Raw genomic sequence first — 24,382 nt, 5'->3', positions numbered from 1 at the left:
GAAACTCTGTACCTTTTCCAGTTTGCACCCAAAAGCAGTCAAGAAAATGACAGAAGGAAGGAAGAAGCACATGCAGAAACTGCCCCTGCGGGAACAGGGATGGCACATCACCTTTGCCCTGAGGGATGCCCAGCCCCTTTGGGAACTCTGGCTGGATTCAGCTTTTAACTTCCCAATAACTGTAAGGGCTGGGGGTGTCTGTGCTCCCAGAACTCAAAAGGTTAAGTCCCCATGATCTACCCCAAGACCTACCCTCAAACAACTGTGATTAGAAAGAAAAACAATCCAAGTTGTAGCTGACAAAATGATTCTAAAATATGAGCTGAGTAGCCTTTGCAAAGAGTAATAGCAGGAAAGCCTGCAAGAACTAAAGATCTGAGCCTTGAAAACCAGAAACCTGAAAACAAGACACCTTAACCTTAAAGGCTGTCCATTGAAATCTCCAGAGCAGCTACAGCTAGGTCCCAGACAAAGAACAGCCTCTAAAGCAGTGGTCCTGAAATCACAGCTCACAAGCAATCCTTCAGCACTGCTCAACAGCCAAAGGAGATAATGAAGCTACAACAGGAAAGGTTTAAAGTGGCACACATCATGCAAATCTTTTTTCGGATTTGCTGTCAAAAAAAAAAAATCATTGCTGGTTTTTTGTAGAAAGCAAACATACTGCTTGGTGAGACTATGCTTTCCATTTTGTCAGTACAAGTAAAGAGTGACTCCAGTGAGGCCACATGGCACTACTCTAGATTTACACCAAAGCAAGAAAGGAGGATCTGGCTCATATCACATGAATATTAAGAGGTCAAATTCCCAGTTCTGTTCCCACTGAATCAATGATAAAATTCCTGTTTTCTACAGGAGCCAGATGTTGAGCAACCCTGAAGTTCTACATCTCCCAAGTATTGTTTCTGTTGACCAATAACACTAAATCCCTTGAAACTGCAATAGCCCTGGAGACACTGATTCAGACAACCACTAAAGCACCTTCTTCACTGATTTCAGGCAGTAACATGTACTCGTGGAAAAGCCTGTGATTTTCTGCTGTGTTGAGGACTGTAAATATTTCTCCTCAGTTCATACAATAACAAGCAACTGAGCTAGTAAGTTTTAAAAAGTTACCACTCCTCAGCCAAGTATGATAGCAGACCACACGACTAGTCTGTGACAGATGGGGGGCATTTGAAGTAAATGCTTCTTATTTCCTATTTGCCATGAGATCCCACCTGTACAGGATTGGATCCTTTCTCTCATCTGAGGGACAGTTGTTCCTTTAAGATGTAGTAACCTGACTGTTGGGAACCTTTTAGCCTTTCAAAAGCCTGCCAAGCCTGTCTTTCCCACAAGGGACTGGTAACGTATGGGTTCCAATCATTTGGCTGAAAGAAAATACAAAACTGCCTCTGAAGCTTGGTTTGGAACAAGTAAAATTTGGATGTCTCTTTTGCTGCTAGCTGCCAGAGCGTCACCTTACCTCCGTCCAGGAGGAACGGCGTACCGCTCCCACCGGGACCAATGCCACTGCCACTCCATGGGCCACCTGTTAGCGGATGCTGCATAGAGATGTGGCTGGCACCTAGAGGAAGGTGGACGGAATATGAGGGGAGTTCATCGTCACAAACACAAAAAGAAAAATTGTCCGCAGTAAGACTTGCTAAAAAAGGAAAAAAAATTAAAAGCCAAAACTAAAATCAGAAAAAAAGCCAATGGAATGCATAGCCTGGGAGTAAAAGATGTTGGGGAAAAAACCCCATCCACCAGAATGCAAACACCAGCGACTGACTGGATAGGATATTAAAATAATAAGTGCAATAAAAGAGCAATGAGTTAGAGTTTGTGCAACTAACTCCTCATCACTCTTCTGAAACATTTACCCTCTCTCCAGTGAGGCCAATACCTTGCCTTAGGTCTGGTGCAATGCACATGCCCTAGAAGAGCTGGGAGGTAAAGCGTGCCAGGAGCAGAGACACTTTCTTTCTTTGTACTTACTGCGTGGGCCGGAGCCAGCACCAGTGTCAAAGTAGGAGAAGAGAGAGTCCAGCTCATCAGGGCAGAAGAGGGAATCTCGACGGAACTTCCTCTCCAGCGTAGCTGCTATTTTACACAGAGAGATTTTGAAATACATAGTTAATAACATGCAAATGAACAAATGAGAGACAGTTCTACAGCTGTATTTACACAGGCTGAGCTTGCACGTCCAACGTGCCCCAGATGTGTCCAGGGCCATACTCGTGCCCATGTGCACCATCAAAATATAACAAAGCCCTGACCACAGGAGGTGATACACTGCAGACCGAATCATCCCAGAGCATTCTGAGCAGCCAGAACCCTTCATAAGCATGGCCTCTCTTACAGATCAAGCAGGTAAAAATAAAAGGATTTGAAACTTATTAAAAAGCAGGAAGCTGGAATACAAAAGAAAATGCACAAAGCAAGCTTAGAAGCTGCTGGATCGCCCTAGTGTAATGATCTCCTTTAGCCACAAGAACCTCCTTAAACAGATGGAAAAGCTTAGAAAATGGCTCTGAAGACCTGTGTCACCACGGTCTGTGCAACAGCATTTTTGCCTCTATCTCTGGCAGGCTTGCAGGTCCTAGAGACAGACAGGGCCACACGTGTTACTAGGGCAGTCGTGTACACACCTACGAAGAGCGGCGGGCAGGCCAACACAGCTCTGCGAGGGCAGCGGGGCCCGCGAGGTTCCCACCTGATGACAGCATGGCTGGCGAGGCGTTGCCTGCTTCGTGGCGGTACTTTCTACGAGCCGTGGGTGCTTTCGTGGTGCTGTTGTGTCTCTGGCACTTCTTCACACACCAGCGTCGAGGTTTCCGCTCGTTTTCTGTTAGAGTCTCCCCATTTGGCAGCTTCTTCAGGAATTTCTTCTCCACGTACTTCACCTTGATCCAGGCTTCCTTGTCCTGCCTAAGAGAAGGGCAGCATAAAGCTGTGCACAGGGTCACAGAATCACAGAATCATTCAGGTTGGAAAAGACCCTTGGGATCACCGAGTCCAACCATCAGCCTGACTCTACAAAGTTCTCCCCTACACCACATCCCCCAACATCTCATCTAAACGACCCTTAAACACATCCAGGGATGGTGACTCCACCCCCTCCCTGGGCAGCCTATTCCACTCTCTGACCAATTTGCCTAAAGCAAACAGCCACAAGGAGACAGAGCTGCTCTGGGTCATTTTATCAGCCTGGCTTTTGAGTCCTAAAAATCATTGAGGCCTATATTAAGAAGGGGGAGTTTCTCAAACCTAAAAATATCTCCCAATTTCAAAGCAAAACTAAGTCCTGCAGGGTGTAGCTGAGAGTGGAATGAGATGTTCAGCCCTAGGCAACACCACATGCTCCCATTACACATATCTGAAAGGCATCAGAGCAGGTGTAAATGCAGCAAGCCCTGGTTCCCAAGCATCTTTCACAAGGTTTGCTGGCTGGTAATGCCCCACTGACCTTTCTGAGAGTCCAGCTCAGGCTAGCTACAGAGGGAGTGGGTCGAGATAGGTGTAACCTGAGGTAGTTTTGGCCCTCAGTAAAGGGCCAGTCACACTTTTAATCTGACTTACCAGAGAGCTTAGGGTACTGGGTTCGCTGTGTGGATGGATAGCTTTCCACAGGACTGAGAGGACCAGCGTGTGCACTCAGACTCACCTGGAGCTCCCGGCTGTTGGTTTCTTAAGTCCCAACTCTTCACATTGTGCCTCATAAATCTGATTCATGGTACTGTTCCCCAGCTCGCACATCAGCTGCAATACAACAGGGAATGAGTGAAATCCTCAGGTGAGGAGCTACCTTCTCTCTAGTCTAGCGTACCACCAAGTAAGACTTCCCTCACATCCACCACTTGTCTAGTTCTTGCTGTTAAAAGCCAACACTCACTTTCAGTAACTCTGGCTCCCAGGAGTCCAGTGTGAGAGATCGGACCTTAGAGCAGTGAACACCCAGACTCCTATTTATCCAAAAGAAAGAAAACTGAAATGGTTACATGCCTCAAAACAGAACTTGCATCATAAGATGAACAAGATCAATCCAGTTCTTATGTATTTATCTATACAGCCATAGCTATAGCAGAGATCTTTATGTATATGCATATACAGATGTACCTGCACACACAGGTACCACACCAAGCAATTATTTTTGAATCTATCTGTACAAACATTATAGTCAGTTGCAATTCAGGCTCCACTATTTTTTTCCAGGAGCTTGCAATCCATCGCTGGCTAGCAGCACGGAGCACACGTGCACACAGTACCTGTGGATACCGGAGCACTCGATGCACAGCAGAATGCCCAGGTTGATACTGGCCCAGCGAGGATCGGGCTGACCACAGTCACAGCACTGGTCATTCCCAGGGATGCTCTGCACTCTCTGTAAGATGGTCTCGCCTTTCACACTACGCTCCCGGGAGTCGGTAGCAGAATCAATGCTGCTAGTTGATGGGGAAGCAGTCCGGTCCAGTCTCTGCAAGGAAAAAAAGGGTTCTGGGATTCTGCAAAGCACTGTGGAACGAACCAGAGCTTTGCATAGCAGAGGAAGCATTACCTGAAGAAGGATAACCTAGGGCTAGTCCAAGAAGGGAACAGGTAAAGCCTCATTAATCTCTATTATTGCCACAAGACAGTGCTGCACCCCGTCCCTGCTCTGGGAGAGCGGGCAGCACGCAGCCTCGCTATCGCGGTGCCTTGCTTGCACTTCTCCCAGCTAGGGAGCAAGCTCTTCCCAAGGAACATAATTCCTAGGGGGAACATCAATCCAGCGTGATGGCAAGAAAATGAAGATGTTAGGACAACACTGATTAAAGCCTTGTCTTTCCCCCAGCGCCGCTTTATAAGTGTGATTTTGGTTGGTGAACAATTGTTGCCTTTGAGTTAGCACTGACATCAGCTCCCTTCCTTGAGGGCAGAAGAGTAGTTCCAAATGGCCCACCCACCCTGGACCTGCCACGGCCCAAAAGCCCACTGTCAGGGCTCCAAGACACAAATATGGATCTTTCATGACCCCTCCACTCACTTCAATGTAATAGCTGTCAGGACTCTCCCGGTATGCAGAAGCAATGCTAGCTTGGACAGCCTGAATCCAGGCCTGGCGCAGCTTCTCCGAGTCAGCCTGCAGCATACAGCTCCTGTGAAGGAAGGAAATGAGTTGGAAAGAGCAAAAGGACAGAGTGCACGTTTTGGTGAAAAATGTTCCATTTCATCCTCAGCACGGACATTCCATTGGGGGCAGCATCTTGATTTGACAGGCAAAGGGGCAAAAATTAATCCTACAAGCTTGCACTGTCAGAGGTGTTCCCTCTTCAAAAACTCCAGGCAGGTCTGCCAGCTGTTTTGAAAAGCTGACCACTGCCATTTTCACTGTCAATATGTATATTAGGCATGTGTGGCCTAGCTCTGACTCCGCTGATGTCTGATGCACCTCACAGGGACTCTGGAGCACAGGCAATGGTATCTCCCAGTCAACATTTAATAGCCCAGGGCAGCATCTGCTCAAATCTAATCTCTTGCAGTTCCATGCACAGTCCAGCTACCATGAGGACGGCCTAGGGAAGCCACCAAACTTACTTGGTAGGTGAGACGACCTCAAAGCAAAACCTCCTCTCTATGTCTTCACACGGCTTGACAGTACAGAGCCGCAGGTCTTCCACCACTACCGTGAGGACATCCTGCAAGGGTGAGAAGAGGTGGCTTTGTTGGCTCCCTCAATCTGTGTCATAATCAGGCCTCTCAGAAAATTCCTTCCCCAACCCTGCTGGTTAGCACATACTGAGTCCAGAAGGAGCAGAGCCAGCCCACCACCAGCTAAGTCTAGGGCAATAGGAAGGGGTTGTACGGAATCAAAGCGTGGGGCAACACGCACATGAAGTGGCAGGTTTACTGGGGACATCACCAGCTTCCTCTGCTCAACAGGAATATTTAGAGCACTACAAACACCATCTGCTGCCACTTAGTTCTTAGTACAGTCTAACTCTGGAGCACAATAATGCCTGGATGGGCTTGCTGTCCCTCTGATCCAATTCCCCTCCCAACTCATTCCACCCCACTCCCCCGCCATGGTGCAGAACTCCCCAGCAAAGCAGGATACCAGACAAATTGGCTAATCCACCAGTGTCATCTGGGGTAGCCTCACTGACCTTTAGCTTTTTCTGGTACACCAGCTGACTGTTCTGTATGGAGAACCACCTCCTGGGGGAAGACAGACAGACATCAGAACAAGTGAACAGCAGAGCTACAGAGAGGCAGTTTGTTCTGCGGCAGAGCAGGCTCTCTCTGCATTTAAAAAGAGTGTCATTTATTTCAAGAAGTTGGAAAGTAATGTCACAAGAAAAGCTCAGTGCCCTCCCTCAAAGAACAAACAAAGGATTTACAGCCTCAGGGAATGACTCCTGGCATTGAGATGCTACACTGGCAAGTGTTCTAGATGTGTCAAGGTACAGCAAGAAGGAAGGAAAGACAAGAAACAAAGGAGTAGGGCAGTCCCATATTACTGCCTGCAATTTCTGGGGCAGAAGCCTGTGTGTGCACACTGGCCCTGGTGCAGGCGGTAAATCCAGTGCCTGTGGGACATGTTACACTGGTTAGAGCACACTTGCACTGGCAGTGAACATAATTGACATTCACTGGTGAAGCTGGAGTGTTTGCACATGCCATGCCAGATGCAGTGTGCCTGCTGCCTCTCCCAGCAGGCTGTCATAAGGCAAGCCAGAAATTCCTTGATATCACAAAGAAACTTCCAGGCGGGAAAAAATAAAATCCATCTCAGAAGACCCTGCTAACTGGCAGCTCTACAAATAGTGTTGGAGAAAATAATATGAATGAGTTGCATATTTTGCTCTTTATATAGGCTATGCTACCCACCAGGTGTCATAATCTTCAGTGCTAAATCCAAACCCCCAAGTCACTTCCTTATTCCAAGATACAGCCTAAAATTTAGCAATCTGATCATCTTCATGGAGGGCAATGGAAGCCACGACCATCACTAAGCTTCAGGAAGAAGGTACTGGAATACCTGAGCATAGAGTCAAAGAGGCTTGCACTAAGATGTTATTTAGAGCATGTGTTGCATACTCTGCTTGCAAAACAACTAGGTTCCCTGGGAAAATGAGATGAGACAGGATTCTCTCTTTTGTCACGGCTGAAATATTAAACAGATAAGAGACAACAAAAGGACTTGACATGCCTGTGGAGAAATGGGAAAATACAGGTAACTGGAGGCCATCCCATCTATGTGGGAGCTCATTTTGATGAGCTGATATGATTCTGCATCATTCTGAGCTGCTGTGACAGCAGCAATCTCTGCTCAGGGAGCTCTGCTGTCACGTGAAGCCGAGCGGAAAGTTGGTCTCTCAGGTTCTGGTCTCTGCTCCTGCTCCTTGCAGCTGTGCTCTCCTGCTCGCCAGCCCAGAGCACGTATTTCTGCCTGGTGCTGGCTCCTGGCCTGATATCCTCAACTGGGGGTTTTGCTGTTCTGCCTGCTCCCTCCCGCTCACATGAGGGGGAGGCACTAACAGTGAATAGCTGAGTGACAGCGCGAAGGTGATGAGTAGGCTACAGGAGCTGTGAATAGCTAAGATGTGAGTAGATATGGCTAAGAGTGGGTGGGACTGAGGAGACAGAGATGGCTGTGGGGAGGATATGGACTGTGTATGACTGGGATGTAGGAGGATACAGGGAGGAGAGCTGGGATTTGGGGGACAGGGAAAAATTGGAACCCTTGACACTAACATTACTTCAGACATCAGGAAAACCAGAAAGTCCCAGAGGGTCATGTTCCCTCCAGGATAAGTGCCCTTTGGAATGACCCTTGAATTCCCAGCCAGGGGAGTTGCTAGGAGGGAGTTGCCTGGAATCATTCCTCTCTATCACAGGATCAAGCACAAATCTTGACGTTAACCTGACACACTTGGGAACGACCTTTGGCTCTACAAAAACATGTGGTGTCAGTGAAAGCAGCCATGCTACGGACCGAGGCTGTACTTTGCTTAGGAAACACCAAGCAGGAAATCCTAAAAGGTTGATAAAAATTCAGCTAAGATACCTTCTGAGTGCAACAGCCCGTGAGCACTGAAATCAAACACCACGATGCACTGTGCTGTAGCTGCTGTTCTGGTTTCTGGTTCCTTCAAGTGCAAACTTAGTACTTAACTGTCAGGGGACCAGAGAGCCTGAGGGGTAACAAAATCATACTAAATTTGACTGCAATCTCCTTAGTACTAGGGGAAGCTTCAGAGAGAAAGAATCACTTATCTAACCAATTCAGAGATCTCTAATAATTTTAATTTTTTTTCCAAGCAAAACCAGGCAGTCTCTGTGCATACCACAAACTGTTCACTGAACCATTTAGTGCTTATTTATTCCAAAGTCTAACAACAGCACATTTAGCCTTGCTGTGGTGTATACTCTGAATGTATGTAGTGATAGGACAAGGGGTAATGGTTTTAAACTGAAAGAAGGTAGATTTAGATTAGATAGAAGGAAGAAATTCTTCCATATGAGGGTGGTGAGACACTGGCACAGGTTGCCCAGAGAAGCTGTGGCTGCCCCCTCCCTGGAAGGGTTCAAGACCAGGTTGGACAGGGCTTTGGGCAACCTGGGCTAGTGGAAGGTGTCCCTGCCTGGGACAGGGGGGGTTGGAATCAGATGAGTTTTAAGGTCCCTTTCAACCCAAACCATTCTAGGATTCTATTACAATGTATCCTATAGCCAAGTAAAAGATCTCTTAATATTGTATCATTTCCCTGTTATGTGAGAGGAGGAAATGTAGCTCAAAAGGCATCGATCTCACGCATTAGAAATTCACTGGAAGGGTTTGAATCCTTTTGCACAACTGTGTATAAAACCCATTGACTATCTCAAGGGAAACTAAACACAAATATCGAGCAAGGCTAGAACATGAAACCTTTGCTTCCACTTCCCAAGGCCTCTGGCAGCTGCAGAGCCTCCTGACTAGTGCAGGAGGCATATGAGCCTGGCATTCCCAGTGACCTATCAGATAAATATTTATAAATTATTAAGAGCAGGGTCAGTGCACAGAAAGCCATTTCTCAACTCCCAGCAGCACAATTGATATTTCCACTCTCACGTATCTCCCCATCCCAGAATAGACAGGTCTGATACTCAGGGCATGCCCTGCTATGTTAGGGTATTTCTCTTAATTGTTATAAATTTACAGCTTTCCTATGGCAAGACTGGAGCTGCATTGTGCCCTGTCTTCCCTGCATGGAACCTGGTCATTCTTCCACTGTTTTTTCCCCTGGCATTTACCAAGATGCAGCAAAACATGAGCTGGCTCATTCCATGATGCAGCCGAAGAGGAATATACAGCTTCACAGAAAGAATACCTGGTTTTGAACAGGGAAATAATAATCACTTACATAAACTACAGAGCATCTAGCTCTCTTATTGATTAATGTACAGGTCTCCAACACACCAGTATCAAAGACCTGCAAAGCAAGTGGCTTTACAAGCTCAGCACATGAGTTATAATGAGCTGGTAGAAAATTTATGTGGTCTTAAAACACCATTGCAATGAAGCAGATGCTTATTCCTCTCTTGCTCTGAGCTAACTTGGCGCCACATAACCAGGTTAGGGTGTTGAGAAGGCTACATTAATCTCTCTTGAGGTACTGTTTCTCTCAGGAGGACTTACTCACATGCAGTTATACTAACATGGCTTCAAGTTCTGATCTTATGTGCAGGCGACAGGTTCTCAGCAGAATCACAAAGTCACTTCAGTTGAAAGGAACCTCTTCAGATCATCTAGTCCAACCTTCCTGCCCAGGCAGGGCCAGCTAAAGCAGGTTGCCCAGGACTGTGCCCAGCTGGTTTTTTAATACCTCCACAGTTGGAGACTTTACAACCTCTCTGGGCAACCTGCTCTACTGCCTCACCATCCTCATAGTAAAAAAGCAGTTTCTTGCGTTCAGATGAAATTTCATGTTTTTAAGATGTGCCCATTGCCTCTTGTCCTGTCACTAGGCACTGCTGAGAAGTCTGGCTCCCTCTTCTTCATTCCCTCCCATCAGGAATTTGTACACATTGATAAGATCCCTCCCCGGACCTTCTCTTCTCCAGGCTGAAGAGTTCCAGCTCGCTCTGCCTTTCCTCATATGAGAGCTGTTCCAGCCCCTTAATCACCTTCGTGGCCCTTCACTGGACCCCCTCCAGTAAGTCCGTATCTTTCTTGTGCTGGGGAGCCCAGAACTGGACACAGTACTCCAGATGTGGCCTCACTACTGCCGCATAAGGATCACCTCCCTCAACCCACATGCAAAATGCTCCTAGAAGAAAAGGGTCTGTATACAGAAACTATCAAACCAACCTCATTAACTGTTGCTAAGATATCACTAAAAGTGATGCATATTCCTGTGCAGGCAGTATTAGCCGTGTTCAGAGTCTCAGCCCAAATATCAAGTGGAATATGAGTTATTACTCACCTATTCCATGTTTTGAAAGCATTGCTAGCTCTCTTGAAGAGGTAGCCTTCCATCACCACTCCATTCGGGGCATCAACATTAAACTCCACCTTTGAGTCATCATAGGAGAAGTCCTGCAAATAGAGAGAGACTGAGACTCTAACATGAGTGTGCTCTCTAGGACCAAGATGGAGATGAGCCTAATCAAAACATCAAGATAAAAATATCCACGTCAAAATCCTAAGGTTCAGGCAGAGCTGTCTGTTGCAGCATATCCCTATGCCTTAGTGGGCTGCAGCCATGAATAGCAGTCATGAATTATCCTCATTCCAGTAAGCTTATCTGTCCCTATTGTTTGCAGGAAAGTACTATACATGTGCTGTATTTCCTGCCTCTGGTAGCTGGTAAGGAGAAAGGCAGGTAGTTTATCATCATGAGGGCTAAAAACTCCCAATATTTCAGGCAGTCTGCAATGGGAAATAAAACAATAGAGGTGCCTTTCACTGGGCAAGTGAGTTAGGGATGCTGCCACCACCTCTCCATTCTGCAGTGGGCCAGGAACAGAAGAAATCCCAGCCTTTTCATACAAGGAAAACAGGTATGATGATTCCTAGAGGGGAAGACTTATCAATTCCATTTTCATTAGCTATCATCATATGCCATCTCCAATCTGCGCTCGCTCAATTCTCTATGCTATGCTACCAGTCAGAGCTGATTTGTCAGGTTTGGCACTGATTCATCAGATAGATCTCATGGATTCTGGCAGCTGGTGAGCAAGACAGAGCAGAGAGAACAGCAGCTGCTCTCACAGAACATGGGATCCTTCTCCCCGGGCAGCGGTCTGCCTCTTTCCCAAGAGAAACTAGGTCATGAAACCCAACTGTCCCCTCTAACCTGGGGAACTAAGGCACATTGTCTCTTTGCACAGATTCCACTCTAATGATGCATTCTACCCACACCCCCCTCTCTCTCCAGCACAAATATTTCCCCCTGTACAACTTGGTTCAAAGACACAACAGTGCAGTGAAAACAGCCCCATTAAGTTAAGTGCCTTTCCTAGCTCAGCATATGAAGACCCTTGTGATGCTGTGTTGCTAGGCAACATGCACTTCAGTCTCATTAAGATGAGTTATTTTCATGTTCAGAGATGCAAGCTTGCCTGGGAGGTGTCATAATAAGAATAATACTGATACAGAAGGAGGAGATATAATGGGACGGGACTGAGTCATTCCCTGGAAAGACAGCATGATGCCCAATTAGACACTAGAAACTGCTGCAAGGCACCCAATTAAGAGAGGTCTGCTCAGCCCCAAATTTTCTTGCCGTAAGAGGGTGAATCCCATGGGGGTCCTCTTCTGCAGATGTCTTTCATGTACATATTGCAAACAAAGGCTAGAGGCAATTTTCCTCTAACTCATAGATACTCAAAGGTGTGATTTTTTTTTAGAGCTGCTCCAAAGCAACAATTCTATAAATTTGATGAGAATCTGTGCTGTTTTATAATAAATAGTGCAAACATCTAAAAATCTGGACCTTGTTGAAAAGTGCACAGCAAGAGTAGGGCAAAACCCTCCCAAGCACATCTTAAAAATGACCACGTAGCTGTGCCTCACTTTGTGGAAGCAGTAAAAATAAGGGGGAGGGTCTAAATATAATCACCTGACTTCTTCAGCTCTCCTTATATAATCAAGCAGTGTGATGGTAAGGGGGATATATTGCTGATGAGTGCAGGAGGAACAGATGGGCCATATGCGTCACTAGAGTAAATCCACTAAAAACCAGTGGAGTCAAGCCAGGTGTGAATTTAACCTCATTGAGTCTGTATTGTGTTACACCCCCCTACAAACTGACCAGCTAAAGCAGAACAGCTGAAGGCACTTCCCTGCCTTTGAAAGAACTCTAACCTGCACTAAACCCTGTTTTAGAACAAGAAAATTATACACAAAACCACCAAGCACATACAGAGCTAAAACAGAGCGCTCTCTGGATGATGTCCAAACATAGGAACACATTGCTGGGAAGAATGGCTTGTGTTTGCATTACTTTGAAGATATTTCTCTTCCTTGTTCTTTCATTGGTTAGGAAACATCCCCAGGCCAAATTCTGCTCATATTTCTGCTGGTGTAATTCCTGAGCAACTCCACTGCTATCAACAGAACTACTGCAGAGCACTTGAGGGCAGAATACATTGACCAGAGCTGTAAGCTAGATTTGTAAAGTAGGTACAAGTCAAGGGAGAGATCCGAGGGATAAGGACAAGTCTCTTATCCCCAGGGGACACAGCAGACTGATCCCCAGGGGCACTTCGTTCCCTTCCTTTGCACTCTGCTTGGAAGCCTCTGAAGTCTTTGCTATGAAGCTATTGAGAGTGTTGAGAGACGAATAAAGTAAGGGAAAGGGGAGGGTGAAAAAAAATTCTGAAATTATCCCCTTGATCAGTATCATTTCTCCTTTCACTACCAGGCAAAGGCCAAAAGGGAAACGTACAGAAATGGCTCGGGTAGCTGAAAGGCAAAACCATGGCAAGTGCAATTGTGAAACTTCCAACGTGCTAGAGCAAGCTTGAACTGTGGGCTGAAACAATGGATTCCTGGGCACATCTTCTTGTTGTAGCCCCTACAGGGACCTTTCTTACCACAGCCATTGAAAAGAGAGGACAAATCTCTGGAAAAAAAGTTACAAGAATATCTTTTGAAACCTGATTCCAGGTCAAAGCTGCTTAGAAACTGCCTGAGGAGATCATCTTGTCAATGGTGTTGAAACATCATGGTAGTGTGTGAACACAGCTGGATACACACAGATGTGTGACAACGACTCCTCTTAATTGGCAGATCTGCCCTTAATGTGTCCCTGTATCTGTTCTATTCACTGACATAAAAAAATTTTGATCCTGTTAATTCTACGAAATAAGTCAAAGGGTCCTGGCTGATGGACACCGCTCGTGCCAAGTGCATCATCAACTGTGCCATCAGTGAGTCTCTCCGTGACGCTTACAAGGGATGCAGCACATCTCTGGACTGTCTGACTCCACACAGAATTAAGAAATAAAAACCTTCCAGCCTCATAAACCAGGCTGTGATGTCTGGGAGGTGCTGGTGGAAAAGGAACGTGTCACCCATTCTACAACATTCAAAGTAACTTTCCTGATTCAAATCTTACCCTTGACAAAGCAGGGTAAGAGAGTGCACACGTCTGCTTTCTCTTGTCCCCTCTTTTTCCATTTCCTGCTATACATGAGATTTTAATGCATGATTTTAATAAACCACCTTTTACCAAATTCTTCCCATCATTGCAACATACACAGAGCAGGCAAGTCTGCTTTAAATGAGTTTGGACTGATTTATTAAGTCTGCATTTAGCACCTCATTGTCTGTAATATGAAAAAGTGTTTGACATGGAAAAGGCTTCCTAGGCCTGCGACCTGAATGGCCTTGGCTCCAACTGCGTGTGCTGTCATGATCAGCAACAGCAGCGACACACTGGATCACACGTTGGTAAAATAAATCGGATGTCTTCCAAAATAAGAAACCAGATCTCTGCCATCATCTGCTTCCCTTTCCTCCATCAACTTTCAGTAAATCACACCAATCTTGTCCGACTGTCCCCTCCCCTTCTTAGTCCTGTCACTCCGAGTTTACACACTAGGCTGCCTGGGAACTGATATTCTTTTAGAAATGACATCACAATGGTTTCCATGGGAGCACACTGAATGCTGCTGAAGCAACAATGAAGTAACACATTCCATGAGACACATCCATAGGGATGTAAAAAAAGGACATTAATGAGGACACTTTCAAACCAGCAAATGGAAAGCAAAAACCCAGCACAGGCACAGACCAACCTATGAAAGAAAAAAAAAAAAAAAGAAAAAAAGAAAAATCACTATTTTAAGGTTGCCTCATGGCCCACTCAGTTAAGAACTCCCTTGTCCATCTATCTCCACACAGCACGCAGACTGCTTGCATTGCAGAGACCAGACAAGCTCTCCCAATAGCTCCTCTGAAGCCAGCTTTTCATGCAGAGAAAATGCCTGATGAAATGAAATATAAATCCCCAGCTTCAGTGAACAGACTTAATATGAAGAGTGAAGATGCCCCTCATCAGCCCGGAATCCTTGTGGGAGGGGGAGTAAGGAGCCCTGCCTAAGAGCATACCCACTGAAGTAGGAAAGTCTTGTTTATAGCTTCATTCCTATCCCAAAGAGCACAACACCTGGCTGAGAAGAGATAGAACCTTTCTCTAAGATACCACACAGTACTCTAAAAGCCACACATTACTCATTATTACTCATTACATAGATTACAGTGTATCATTTCAATGTGAAAATAATGATACTGTCCTTTCTGTACACTGTTTTGATTTCCACTGACAGAAAACACCATCAGAACTAGGCAATCATCACCAGTGAATCATTTCAGTCCAAGTGGTTTTAGATATTCAGAGAAACCTAGCTTACTACCAACCCTCCCGTGTTATTCCATTTTCAATCAGGACCATTTTGGGTAAGCGACAACACATGCAATACGTGCTTTCCCTCATAGAAGACAAAGGCTTTATCCAAAAGTGCCCTCTTTGCTTAAGTAACCATTGATGCCCAGTATATAACACTAGTATTACATAACACTCTAACAACATTATAAATACAACCATGCATTGAAAAGAACTCCTCCAGGAGGTGAATTAAAAGCTGTGACTAGTTTGGCTATTCAGTTCTAAAGAGAACATAATTCAGAGGAATATTCACATTCCCTAAAGATGCACACACACCCCTTCCACACAAACACTGGTGCATGCACATTCTGTTCTCTCTGATGCCTGAATATTATTTCAATCTTTTCTCTATCTGGCTATTTTTACCTCTGCATATATACTGTGCACAATCCAAGACGCTCAGAAGCAGATGGAATTTGGAGGAGGACTCCCCCACCTACATTCCCGTTCTGCACAGACAGCTTTCGTTCATTCCAGCCAAATCCCATTTACAGACCTTTTGTTTCTTGAATTTCCTAATGCCAAATGATCTCCCCGCTCTGCAGCTTGCCAGCAGGTGATGCACAGAGATCAGTGCCCTGCCCCAGAGCTTTTCCATCCCAGAAACAGAACCAAACACATTTGCTCTCCTGCAGCAATAAAGCTATACTTGCTTTTGGGTCACATCAGCAAACAAGGTCCTAGAGGCACAGTCCTTGCTCCCCCAGGGAAAAGTGCCCTCTAAACTTTCTCCCCAAGTCAAACCAACCCTGCAGGAGTCTCCTTACCAGGAGGTATTCAAGCCTGCCGAAAATCTTCATGATGCCAGCTGCAAGGGAGGTTTTGCTGCTCTTGCCTAGAGAGCAGCTCAGTGTGTCCTCCTCTCTCTCCCTGCTCGCTCTCTAGAGTAGCATCTCTGCTAAGCACCGTGGGCTGGCAGGGAAGGAGGGATTTCTTTTTCAGCCCCTTCTCTTTTACCCCTCCTACTCCTTTTTGGGAAGCTTTAAGCTCTGCCTTTGGCTCCTATCAAGGCAAGGGGCACTAGCCGCAGGAAGCCTGCTGGCCTCTGGGGACCACCTGCTTACCCCCTCCTCCTGCCTCCTATTCACAGTCAATCAGCTTAGAGCAAGGGCTAATTATCATACAGCTGTCATGGAGGCACAGAAGGGAGTGGGAGAAGCCAGGCAACACAGAGCAAAGTTGACAGGAAGATGCTCACCAAATGCCTCCCTGACCTTAACAGAGCCAGGCTTGTCTGCCCTTCGCAGGATCTGCTTCCCCAGCCTCCTGGAGCAGAGCCACGCTTTGGCCAGTAATTCCACCCCTGCTCCACTGCAGCCACAGAAACCAGGGTGTTGGCAGTGCCATATGGCCCCTGGTTTGTTATCTACCAGCTGGACTAAATGAGGCAGAGAGCTCTGCCTTGGCACCCCATCCTCCCTTCCCATGCAAATGGGCAAGAGGAGCACAATTGCTTCCCCCACTACTCCGGGCTGGGGAATAGGTATGAGGCTGCAAAGGAGCTTTTATATAGCTCTGATTTCTTCCACTTTCAGACACTGGCCTGCTTCGGTGCAGTGGAAGGATTCAGGAAGGCCAGGATCTGCAAGGGAGGGCTGGTTTAAATGTTACCATTTCTCTACTCATTTCCCATTAGAAAGAATTCCTAGGCCTGCGTGTTCCCGTGCTAAGTTCTCCAAAATTTGTCTCCTAAGTGCTCCAACCTACACCAGGCCCCGTGTGTCTTTGTGCATCCACCTGAAGCAAATGAGCCCACACAAAAAACCATACAGACTCATTATGTGTGTGGTTTAAGACAGTTTAGTTCAACACACAAGAGAAATGTGGGAAGCTACAAGACTATTTCCTCAGCCTCTGCAGAAATGTATTCCACACTGCAGTCCTTGCACGCGTGCATCCCACACACACTCAGAAGAAAGGCAGCCCCAGCCTTCATGCTGAGAGCTTTCTCCTCTCTCTTTGCACAACGAGAGGATAACTCAAATATTTATTGAGCCTCTTCCTTTCCTCTTGCTGATTCTACTGGAACCCTTTTTGGATAAGTGAGCATTATTTTCATATGAAGTGTGAAGCTGCAAATGGAGATCTTTAAGGTTTTGGAGCTGGGAAGGCAGAGAGGGCAGCAGTTAAAATGACAGCTTGAAATGATAGCTGTCCTAGGAATCTGCCCCAAAGGCAGCAGATGTTCCGTGAGGGAAGATGGGGAAAGGGTGGCAGAGGAAGAAGGCACCTAAATTACAGTATCAAAGAAAATAGTCAAGATTTGTGCTGAGTTCTTATCTCCTACCAAATTTAATTAAAATGATAACGAAACAAAATGCCACAGACCACTTTCTTACAAACAGCTCTCAGAAGGCTGCCCTCCATGCCTCGCAAAGCTGCCCAAAGACAATTCAACTCCCTGTCTTAAGAATCTGCACAGCTCCCCCACCCCAAGAACACTTCAAAATGTATTATTTAAACTGGATTCCCTCCCTTTCTGCCATGCCTTAGCAGGCTGTTTGGGAAGACACTGTGTTGAGGAAAAAAGGATACTTCTGCCACCACTGTCTCTAATGAAGCACATTTTTCAAGAGACCGGAGGGTATTCTGGGCTCAGCATAAAGACATATATTCAAATACGTGCTGTGCTCCCTTTGGAGATGCTCACCAGATGCAGAGTGCGATGCTCCATTGCAAAGGGGGGAGCAACATTGACTCAGAGCAGCTGAAAAGCAGAAGCTTTAAATCCTAAATTGCAGTAGGGATGTTTCAGCCCTCTTACAAGCTCATGCACACAGAGAGCACCACTCTATGCATATGTATCTCGATGAAGAGTAATTGCTCGTGTTCCCTCTTGGAACCTGACCTCTGCTTCATTCCCTGCTAGTCCAGTCAGCAAAGCCACGTAAAGAGATTTAACTGAAATGCACTGCACTAGAGAGATTTTCCATGTTCCCTTGAATGAAGTCATCGCTCCAGCAGAGTCCCAGGGGAACTGAGAGTTCACAAATGGATTTACCCCTCCCTCAGAACACTTAACCGAAGGGAGCATATGCACATACTCACGGGGAATGTCTATCATTAGCTTTCAAATCTGGTTATGTTTCCATTTTATGGCTTATGACATTTTTGAAAGAGAGCATTAGAGAGAAGACAACAGCCACTTAGACTCCTCCTGTGGAGAAATATTGATCTACACAAGTGCCTGCCAGATATGGACTCCTTAGCGATTCCTACTCAGGGCTTGGGTCATGAACAGTTATTTCTCAGGGCTCTCTGAAATCCCCTCTTACTGTGCCCACAGAGCATGAGCGCATGTACGTGTAGATGTTTAAAGTCCACCAACACCCTCTGTTATGAGCCTGTAAAGCCAATTCACCTCCCCCCAGATCCGTGGTCCTCAAAAGCTCCTATGAGGCACCCAACATGCATTAAGCACCAGCCAAGTGCTGCTGCCACTGCAATACTGAACTCCGAGCCAAGGCTGACCATTATCCAGAGTAGGGGCCACTGAAATCTTATTTTAGCACAGGACTGAAAACAACTTTGATGAGGATGAAACCAAACTCACTTGAAACTGGGCTTTAAAATTACATCTCCAGTGTTCAGGTTACAGCACTAAGGCTATGGCAAGGTTTCTTTGTTTTCCTTTCAAAGGCAGAACTTAGTAAATATCCAGATCAACGAAGTGCTAATTCTGAGAAGTGAAGATGTCAGAAGAAGGAAATACATGTGGGTACTCACCTGCAGGAGGGTCTGCAGGGGAAGGTCAGCAATCCATGAAGAAGAGAAGAAAAAAAAAAAAATTAATTGACTTTCTGCAAACCTTGGATTTGGAATCATTCCAAGATGAATGGTCTGGAAAACGAGAGTCCACTCTAACTAGAGATGCCTCCTTACCGAAGGCTCAGACTTGTTTGATAATAAATCCCATTATCTTGCCAGTTCATGGTGGTTACTCCCAATTACAGCAGGTGAGAAGACACACATAGTGGGTTACCATAGCTCAGCTGAAAGCAACAGCTCACTCAACCATGGCAGCTCTACTGCTTGGGTCCCCACGGACCTTTTTAAAGTTATGCTGCTCAAGGCTGTAGCCATGCCACAGGAGCTACGCAAGAATCACCTGAACTAAAGTTTGGACCAGACTTGCATGAAAGACATTCACTGCAGCACACTCCTCTCTCAACAGCAGTACAGAGTCCCACTAACTCTCCCCCACAACCCATTAACATCACTTCAGGGCAGTGTGAGCTCTCTATGAAGGCAGAAAAGGCTCTGCAGCAAGTCCTGTCTATGGGTACCAAAGGAGTGCGTCCACTCATTCGTCTGCTGGATGATTTAGCAGGGACTCTGGCCATCTGGTTGGGTTGGGCACTCAGACATGCTGCCATGCTGCTGCCTCACCATGGGGCAAGGCAGTGAGAGGCAGGGAGAAGTGTCAGGAGGGACACACTAATACTACAGTAGCTGGAGATCACAGGGCTTGCCAGATAAAAGCCAGCTTGCTCAGCCAGAGGAAGGATGTGAGACTGGGGGAGAGAAGAAGAAAAGAAAGGGTGGGAGAGAAGTGCTCTAATGTCTCCCCAAAAGCAGTTCTGCTACACAGTCAAGTTGTTTTCACAGGCAATTGCAAACTACATGCACTCCTCTATCTCAGAGCCATTTACAGAACATGAACTTGTAAATCTTTCCACATCCTCGGGAGCAAAGAGGGAGACAAAACGTAGACAGAAGGCTTGCTCTGAGGCAGGGCAGGTCAGTGGCAGAGCTGGGTTGTTTTCAACAATGTCAGGGTGCCCTGACACATGGGGTCCTGCTTGTGTCTCTCTCCCTCGTATACTCGGATGTGTCAGTAGCTGAATACTCTGCATTTGCTCAGCCCTACCTACTAGCCAGACCTCCCAGCATCCACAAGGTTATTACTCTCAACAACTTCTGCTGCTACTGCTCCAGGCTGTGAAGGACTAACCCAGCAAGGCCCCTCATCAGATGCCAATTGCCACCGTGATCCAGACACCCACACTGATGGAGAGAAGTGCTGCTTGCACCAAGCTGCACCCCAGGACTCACCCTCTGCTGTATCAGCGCATGCTTGTGCTCCATCTCCCTCTTCTCCACTGCAGAATCGATCACCAGCTGGTCCAGCTAAAGGCAGGGAGGAGAACAGCAGGTATAAAAGTCAGTGAAGAGGTTTATGAGCCACTGTCCATCTCTGCTTCCCTGCTCTGGGATTACACCAGCCCTACCTAACACTGTGAGCTCCCACAAGAGGGGAGAAGGGCTGTGTTTGGGCATGCACCGAAACTAACCACAGCTCTTGGCTGTCACCACGTAGTGCAGCGTCGCTCCTCCGACATCCAACAAGCCTGATGCTCTGATCACTCCCTGATTACTGAGTATGGTAGGAAAGAGGATGTCCCTTCAGGGTGAAGGGGTGCAAACAGGCAGATTGAGTCAACCCTATTCCCTGTCCTCTCACCTCTGTGGCTAGTTTCTTCATGTAGGGATCCAGTTCATGGAGAAGACTGTAGCCCTGCTGGAAAAAGGTGTACTGGGCATGCATGAAGGACAGCATCTGGGGAGGGAAACAACAGCAAGGTCAGAACAGGTTCTCAGATCGAGTGTGAAAAGTCCTTTTCCCTTATTACACACAAACAAGTCTCTTCAAGGGCTAACCCCTTCCCTTCCCAAAACAATCTATCCATTAGATGCCTTTCCATCTTCTTTCTTGCTCTCACAAATCCTTCCACACTGTCAGGTAACCCCTGTTGTGAGCACAACGCAGTAAAAGCAGTGTCCTTCACCCCTGAAAGTCCCCTCCAGCTCTGGCCTGTGGAGTATCTTGGAGTATCTTGCTGGTCCTTCATTCTCCCCTCTCGTTCGCATACCTGCAGCCCCCAGAGCAGTGCCAGACAGTATCTCCAGGGCAGACCGGGGAGTCAGTATGTCGACCCATGCAACCTGAAATGGAGAGGGCTGCCTTTCATTGAGTCACTGAGAGCAGCCACAGAAAACACAGAGAGCCCTTACCGCATCCAGTATTTCAAACTTCTTCTTGGCCTGCAGGACGTTGATCTGTGAAGGAATCAAGATAAGACTCTCAGCATCAGCAGCATTAAGCCGTCCGGCACGGAGATCCAAGTATGAACAACTTGCTGCAATACTGCTAGCAGCAAACCACAAACTATTCAAGGATGGTACCAGAACATGAGATTCTGAAACAGCAGTTCCAGGTGGAATAAAAAGGGAAACAGCATAGATGCATTTTTCTGACCTGGGCTGTTACTGATTAAGGTCACTGCTCGATGTACGTCTGTACGTAGGCTGACAACAGTGACCCCAGAGTGCAATTTGGTATCACACAAAGGAGATGTTTAATCTATCGGGTCATTGCTTTGATTTCTCTTAGCAGGCTGAGAGGTACCAGTGTAGTGTTATGGTTTTTTCCAGTAATCATAGTGAAGCCAGCCAGGAAACTGTGGAGTACCTATGGGGGGACCTATGCTCTCAGTGTGCACATCCTTTGCACACCCATTTTTCTTGGAGAAAAGTGCATGGCTGACTGCCCCAGAGACCACCACATCCCTTCCACACAAAAGCAGCGGTAGGTCAGGATTTCCTGTGCCAGCCCTGATGTGCTTGGGCTCCTGGAGTGGAAGAAAAGGCCTTCCAGCACATTCAGGCTTACACCTCCTCCCTGGACAGGGAGAACTGCAGTACCTCTTGCAACAGCAAGACTGCACTGCTTTGGAAATGCACCCTGCTACTGCAGAACCACCAGTCTGGAGCATTTACTGTGAGGATAGGAGAGCCTGGCCATTCCTCGAGTCCTCCAGCAGGTGCTTAGCAGAGTGGTTGCAGAAGCTCATCTTTGACACCTCACAGTTCACTGCCTGCATCTTTGACCAGGAAAGTTCCACCTAAAATCCCTACCATAAAACCTTGGGCCCAATACAGCAAGGTGCTATGCCCCGATTCTTTCTCCCTATGCCACTGGGAAAATGACTGCTAACCCCTATCCCATGCAATTGCATAGCTACAGCACGTATTGGCATGAACAGTAATCTTTACCCTGAAAGGAAGAGCAGGACAACTGGAATAACCCAGGACTATGAGGTATGTAGGAGGAACAAGAAAGGTAGTAGCTGTTTCTGATGTTCCTCACTCTACGAGTGAGACTACAACCATCAGCATCTCTTGGAAACGAAGATAAAACTATTGCAAATCTCTTAACTGGGGACAAAGGCAAACTCTGAGACCTAGCACGTTTCTCTGATACTCAGCCATGGATCTGGAAGTGAAAAATACCCTTGAGATTTAAAAATAATAAAAAAAAAAATAGATGTAAGAGGCTGAAAACTGACGCAGGAGAATATAATTTCAGAAGTCAAAAATGAATAGCACATAGTTACATAACAGCTTGCCCACAGAGTCCATGGGCTGCACTGGGAAGTCTTACAAGTGCTGCAATTAGCACTGAAGAAACTGTCAAACATAGCAGAAGGTTTCGCTGGGCTTCAGCTGTCAGTGTCACAAATAATGTGTTACCAGACAGAAAATTGGTTCCAGTGTGTTAATAACTCAGTTATAAATGCAGCATCGGTTTGTTTAGAAGCACTACGCTTGCAGTAGCTGAACATAAAACTAGGTAGAAGTTACCAAGGGGCAGCTTGCTGGCGTCTGTCCCAGTTTGGCTTGGAACAGAGGCGTGACACGATCAGCCTCCCACTTCTGTACTGGGCAAACTGGTCAGCAGCTCCAGCAACACGGGAGAGGAGACAGAGTAGTTCAGTGGTGTGGACATTCAGGGTCAGGAAAAGATCTCCTTTCAGGTATAAAAGAATAAAATGGTAACTCTCTTCACTAAATCCTTAATTAAATACCAAAGGATGCCTGGACAAGTTCACGACTATGCATTTCATAACTGATGGATTTGGACTGGTACCTTGCAGTGGACCAACAGGGAAACCTCCCCAATATTGGATCAGCACCTTAAAGGAGCTCTTCGTCCATGGGAGAAATGGAGTGAGCTTACTATAGTGTGACCTTGCCAGCAAATACAGTTGCATTCATGTCTAAATCCTAGATGCAAAAACCTGCAATCCTAAAGGAGGATCAATGACATGCATGATTTATACTTTAAGGGGAAAGCATCGCCTTTCCATCCACAGCTGCCAGAGCATGCGACATCACAGACTACTTCAGGATCAGACAGAACATGTTGGCAGATGGTCTTAGTTCAGTGCTGCAGGGGTGACAGCTAGTGGAGACGCACACGGATCAATATTAACACTGAATTTGTCTGCTTGATACACCCACTGCCTGAAAGGACAGACCTGACATGAAGCCTATGAATGATTCAAAGAAAAATCCTTGACCATTCTGGGTGCAGTGAGTGTTTCTGCAGGAAACCTCCCACTGGGAAGAGAAATTCAGTGTATCTAATTTCTCTTCCTGAAAAAAAAGATAAAGATTTCCCTCCTCGGGTACACTGCAGCATCTTAAGGAAGGAGAACGTCACAGACATGAAGAGTCATGTCAATGCCACGCAAAGGCATAAACATAGGTAAGCACACATTCCCACACAGACTCAGAGCATAATATTGGAAGGCACCTGCAGTTATCTGCCCAATTCCTGGGCAAAGGAAGACTGGCTTCAAAATTAGATGAAGCTGCTCAGAGCTTGGTCCCATTGACTGTGAATCTCTTTGGGTCCCCATTCCAGTGCTGCACAACTATGAAAACTTTCTTGCCTTATATTCAACTGGAATTTCCACTGTTGCAACATATGCAGGCATGCACCATGCACATGCATGTATGTACACACATCCATCCACCCAGATGCATATTTGCACACACACACACATCCATCTGGAGTGTCAAACACCAACACAAGTACATGTGCACACGGATCCAGACATTTGCCCCTAAGGACATGTCCTACATGTAGGAGCAGATAAGGATTTGCAGAGAACACTTGACAGTGTTGTGTTTGGTCCCTCACTTTCAACAGTTTCATGACACTGTTTCGCCAGACTCTCTGGAGAGTTATAAAGATCAAACCAGCTAAGGATTTGGGAAAGAGCCTCCCCTCTCTTACACCACTTATACCAACATCCTGTGACTATTTCAAGCAGACATGATCAGCTACAGAACTCACAGCCCCACCAGTGAAGGTCCTCTCATCCCAGCACAGCCTGCTCTTTCAGATAAACCAGCTAGATTATGCCAAAAGGCAGCTCAAAGAACCCTGGGACCCCCTGCAGTACAGGGCTTTGCTAAGCCATACACGGGTTCACAGCAGTACAGCTACACCAGTGCCTGAACCAGAGCAAACCTTGGTGGTTTCATGTGCCATCACACCAGTCCTAAGGACTCCCTGCCTCAGGGGGCAGAGGGCAAAACGTACAGTGGATTAGTGATCCAGTACCCTTTTGAACTCAGCTGTAAGACCCTGTTTGCCCTCTCTCATCCCTCAACTTCTTCATTCCCTA

At 46.5% G+C, this 24,382-nt stretch overlaps 1 protein-coding gene across 4 annotated transcripts in view; it reads right to left on the bottom strand.

Annotated features, from left to right (window-relative positions):
* ACAP3 (ArfGAP with coiled-coil, ankyrin repeat and PH domains 3) overlaps positions 1-24,382 on the bottom strand; it is a 99,956-nt gene that overhangs the window by 13,233 nt on the left and 62,341 nt on the right. For 2 of the 4 annotated variants that reach the window (XM_074848031.1, XM_074848032.1), the window contains exons 7-19: positions 20,919-20,963; positions 20,368-20,463; positions 19,947-20,033; positions 10,434-10,546; positions 6,132-6,183; positions 5,563-5,663; positions 5,012-5,123; positions 4,254-4,462; positions 3,881-3,950; positions 3,653-3,747; positions 2,702-2,916; positions 1,984-2,088; positions 1,469-1,570 (exon numbers count right to left, since the gene is read on the bottom strand). In XM_074848031.1, the coding sequence (XP_074704132.1) occupies positions 1,469-1,570; positions 1,984-2,088; positions 2,702-2,916; positions 3,653-3,747; positions 3,881-3,950; positions 4,254-4,462; positions 5,012-5,123; positions 5,563-5,663; positions 6,132-6,183; positions 10,434-10,546; positions 19,947-20,033; positions 20,368-20,463; positions 20,919-20,963 (1,402 nt within the window). The remainder of the gene's footprint in view (positions 1-1,468; positions 1,571-1,983; positions 2,089-2,701; positions 2,917-3,652; positions 3,748-3,880; positions 3,951-4,253; positions 4,463-5,011; positions 5,124-5,562; positions 5,664-6,131; positions 6,184-10,433; positions 10,547-19,946; positions 20,034-20,367; positions 20,464-20,918; positions 20,964-24,382) is intronic. The other 2 variants (XM_074848034.1, XM_074848033.1) reach the window with 1 other exon arrangement.

Source organism: Strix aluco, chromosome 22 (assembly GCF_031877795.1).
Source record: "Strix aluco isolate bStrAlu1 chromosome 22, bStrAlu1.hap1, whole genome shotgun sequence".
NCBI classification, from domain to species: Eukaryota; Metazoa; Chordata; class Aves; order Strigiformes; family Strigidae; genus Strix; species Strix aluco.
The sequence above is the reverse complement of the archived record's forward strand: the minus strand, read 5'-3'. Positions and strand labels throughout refer to the sequence as shown.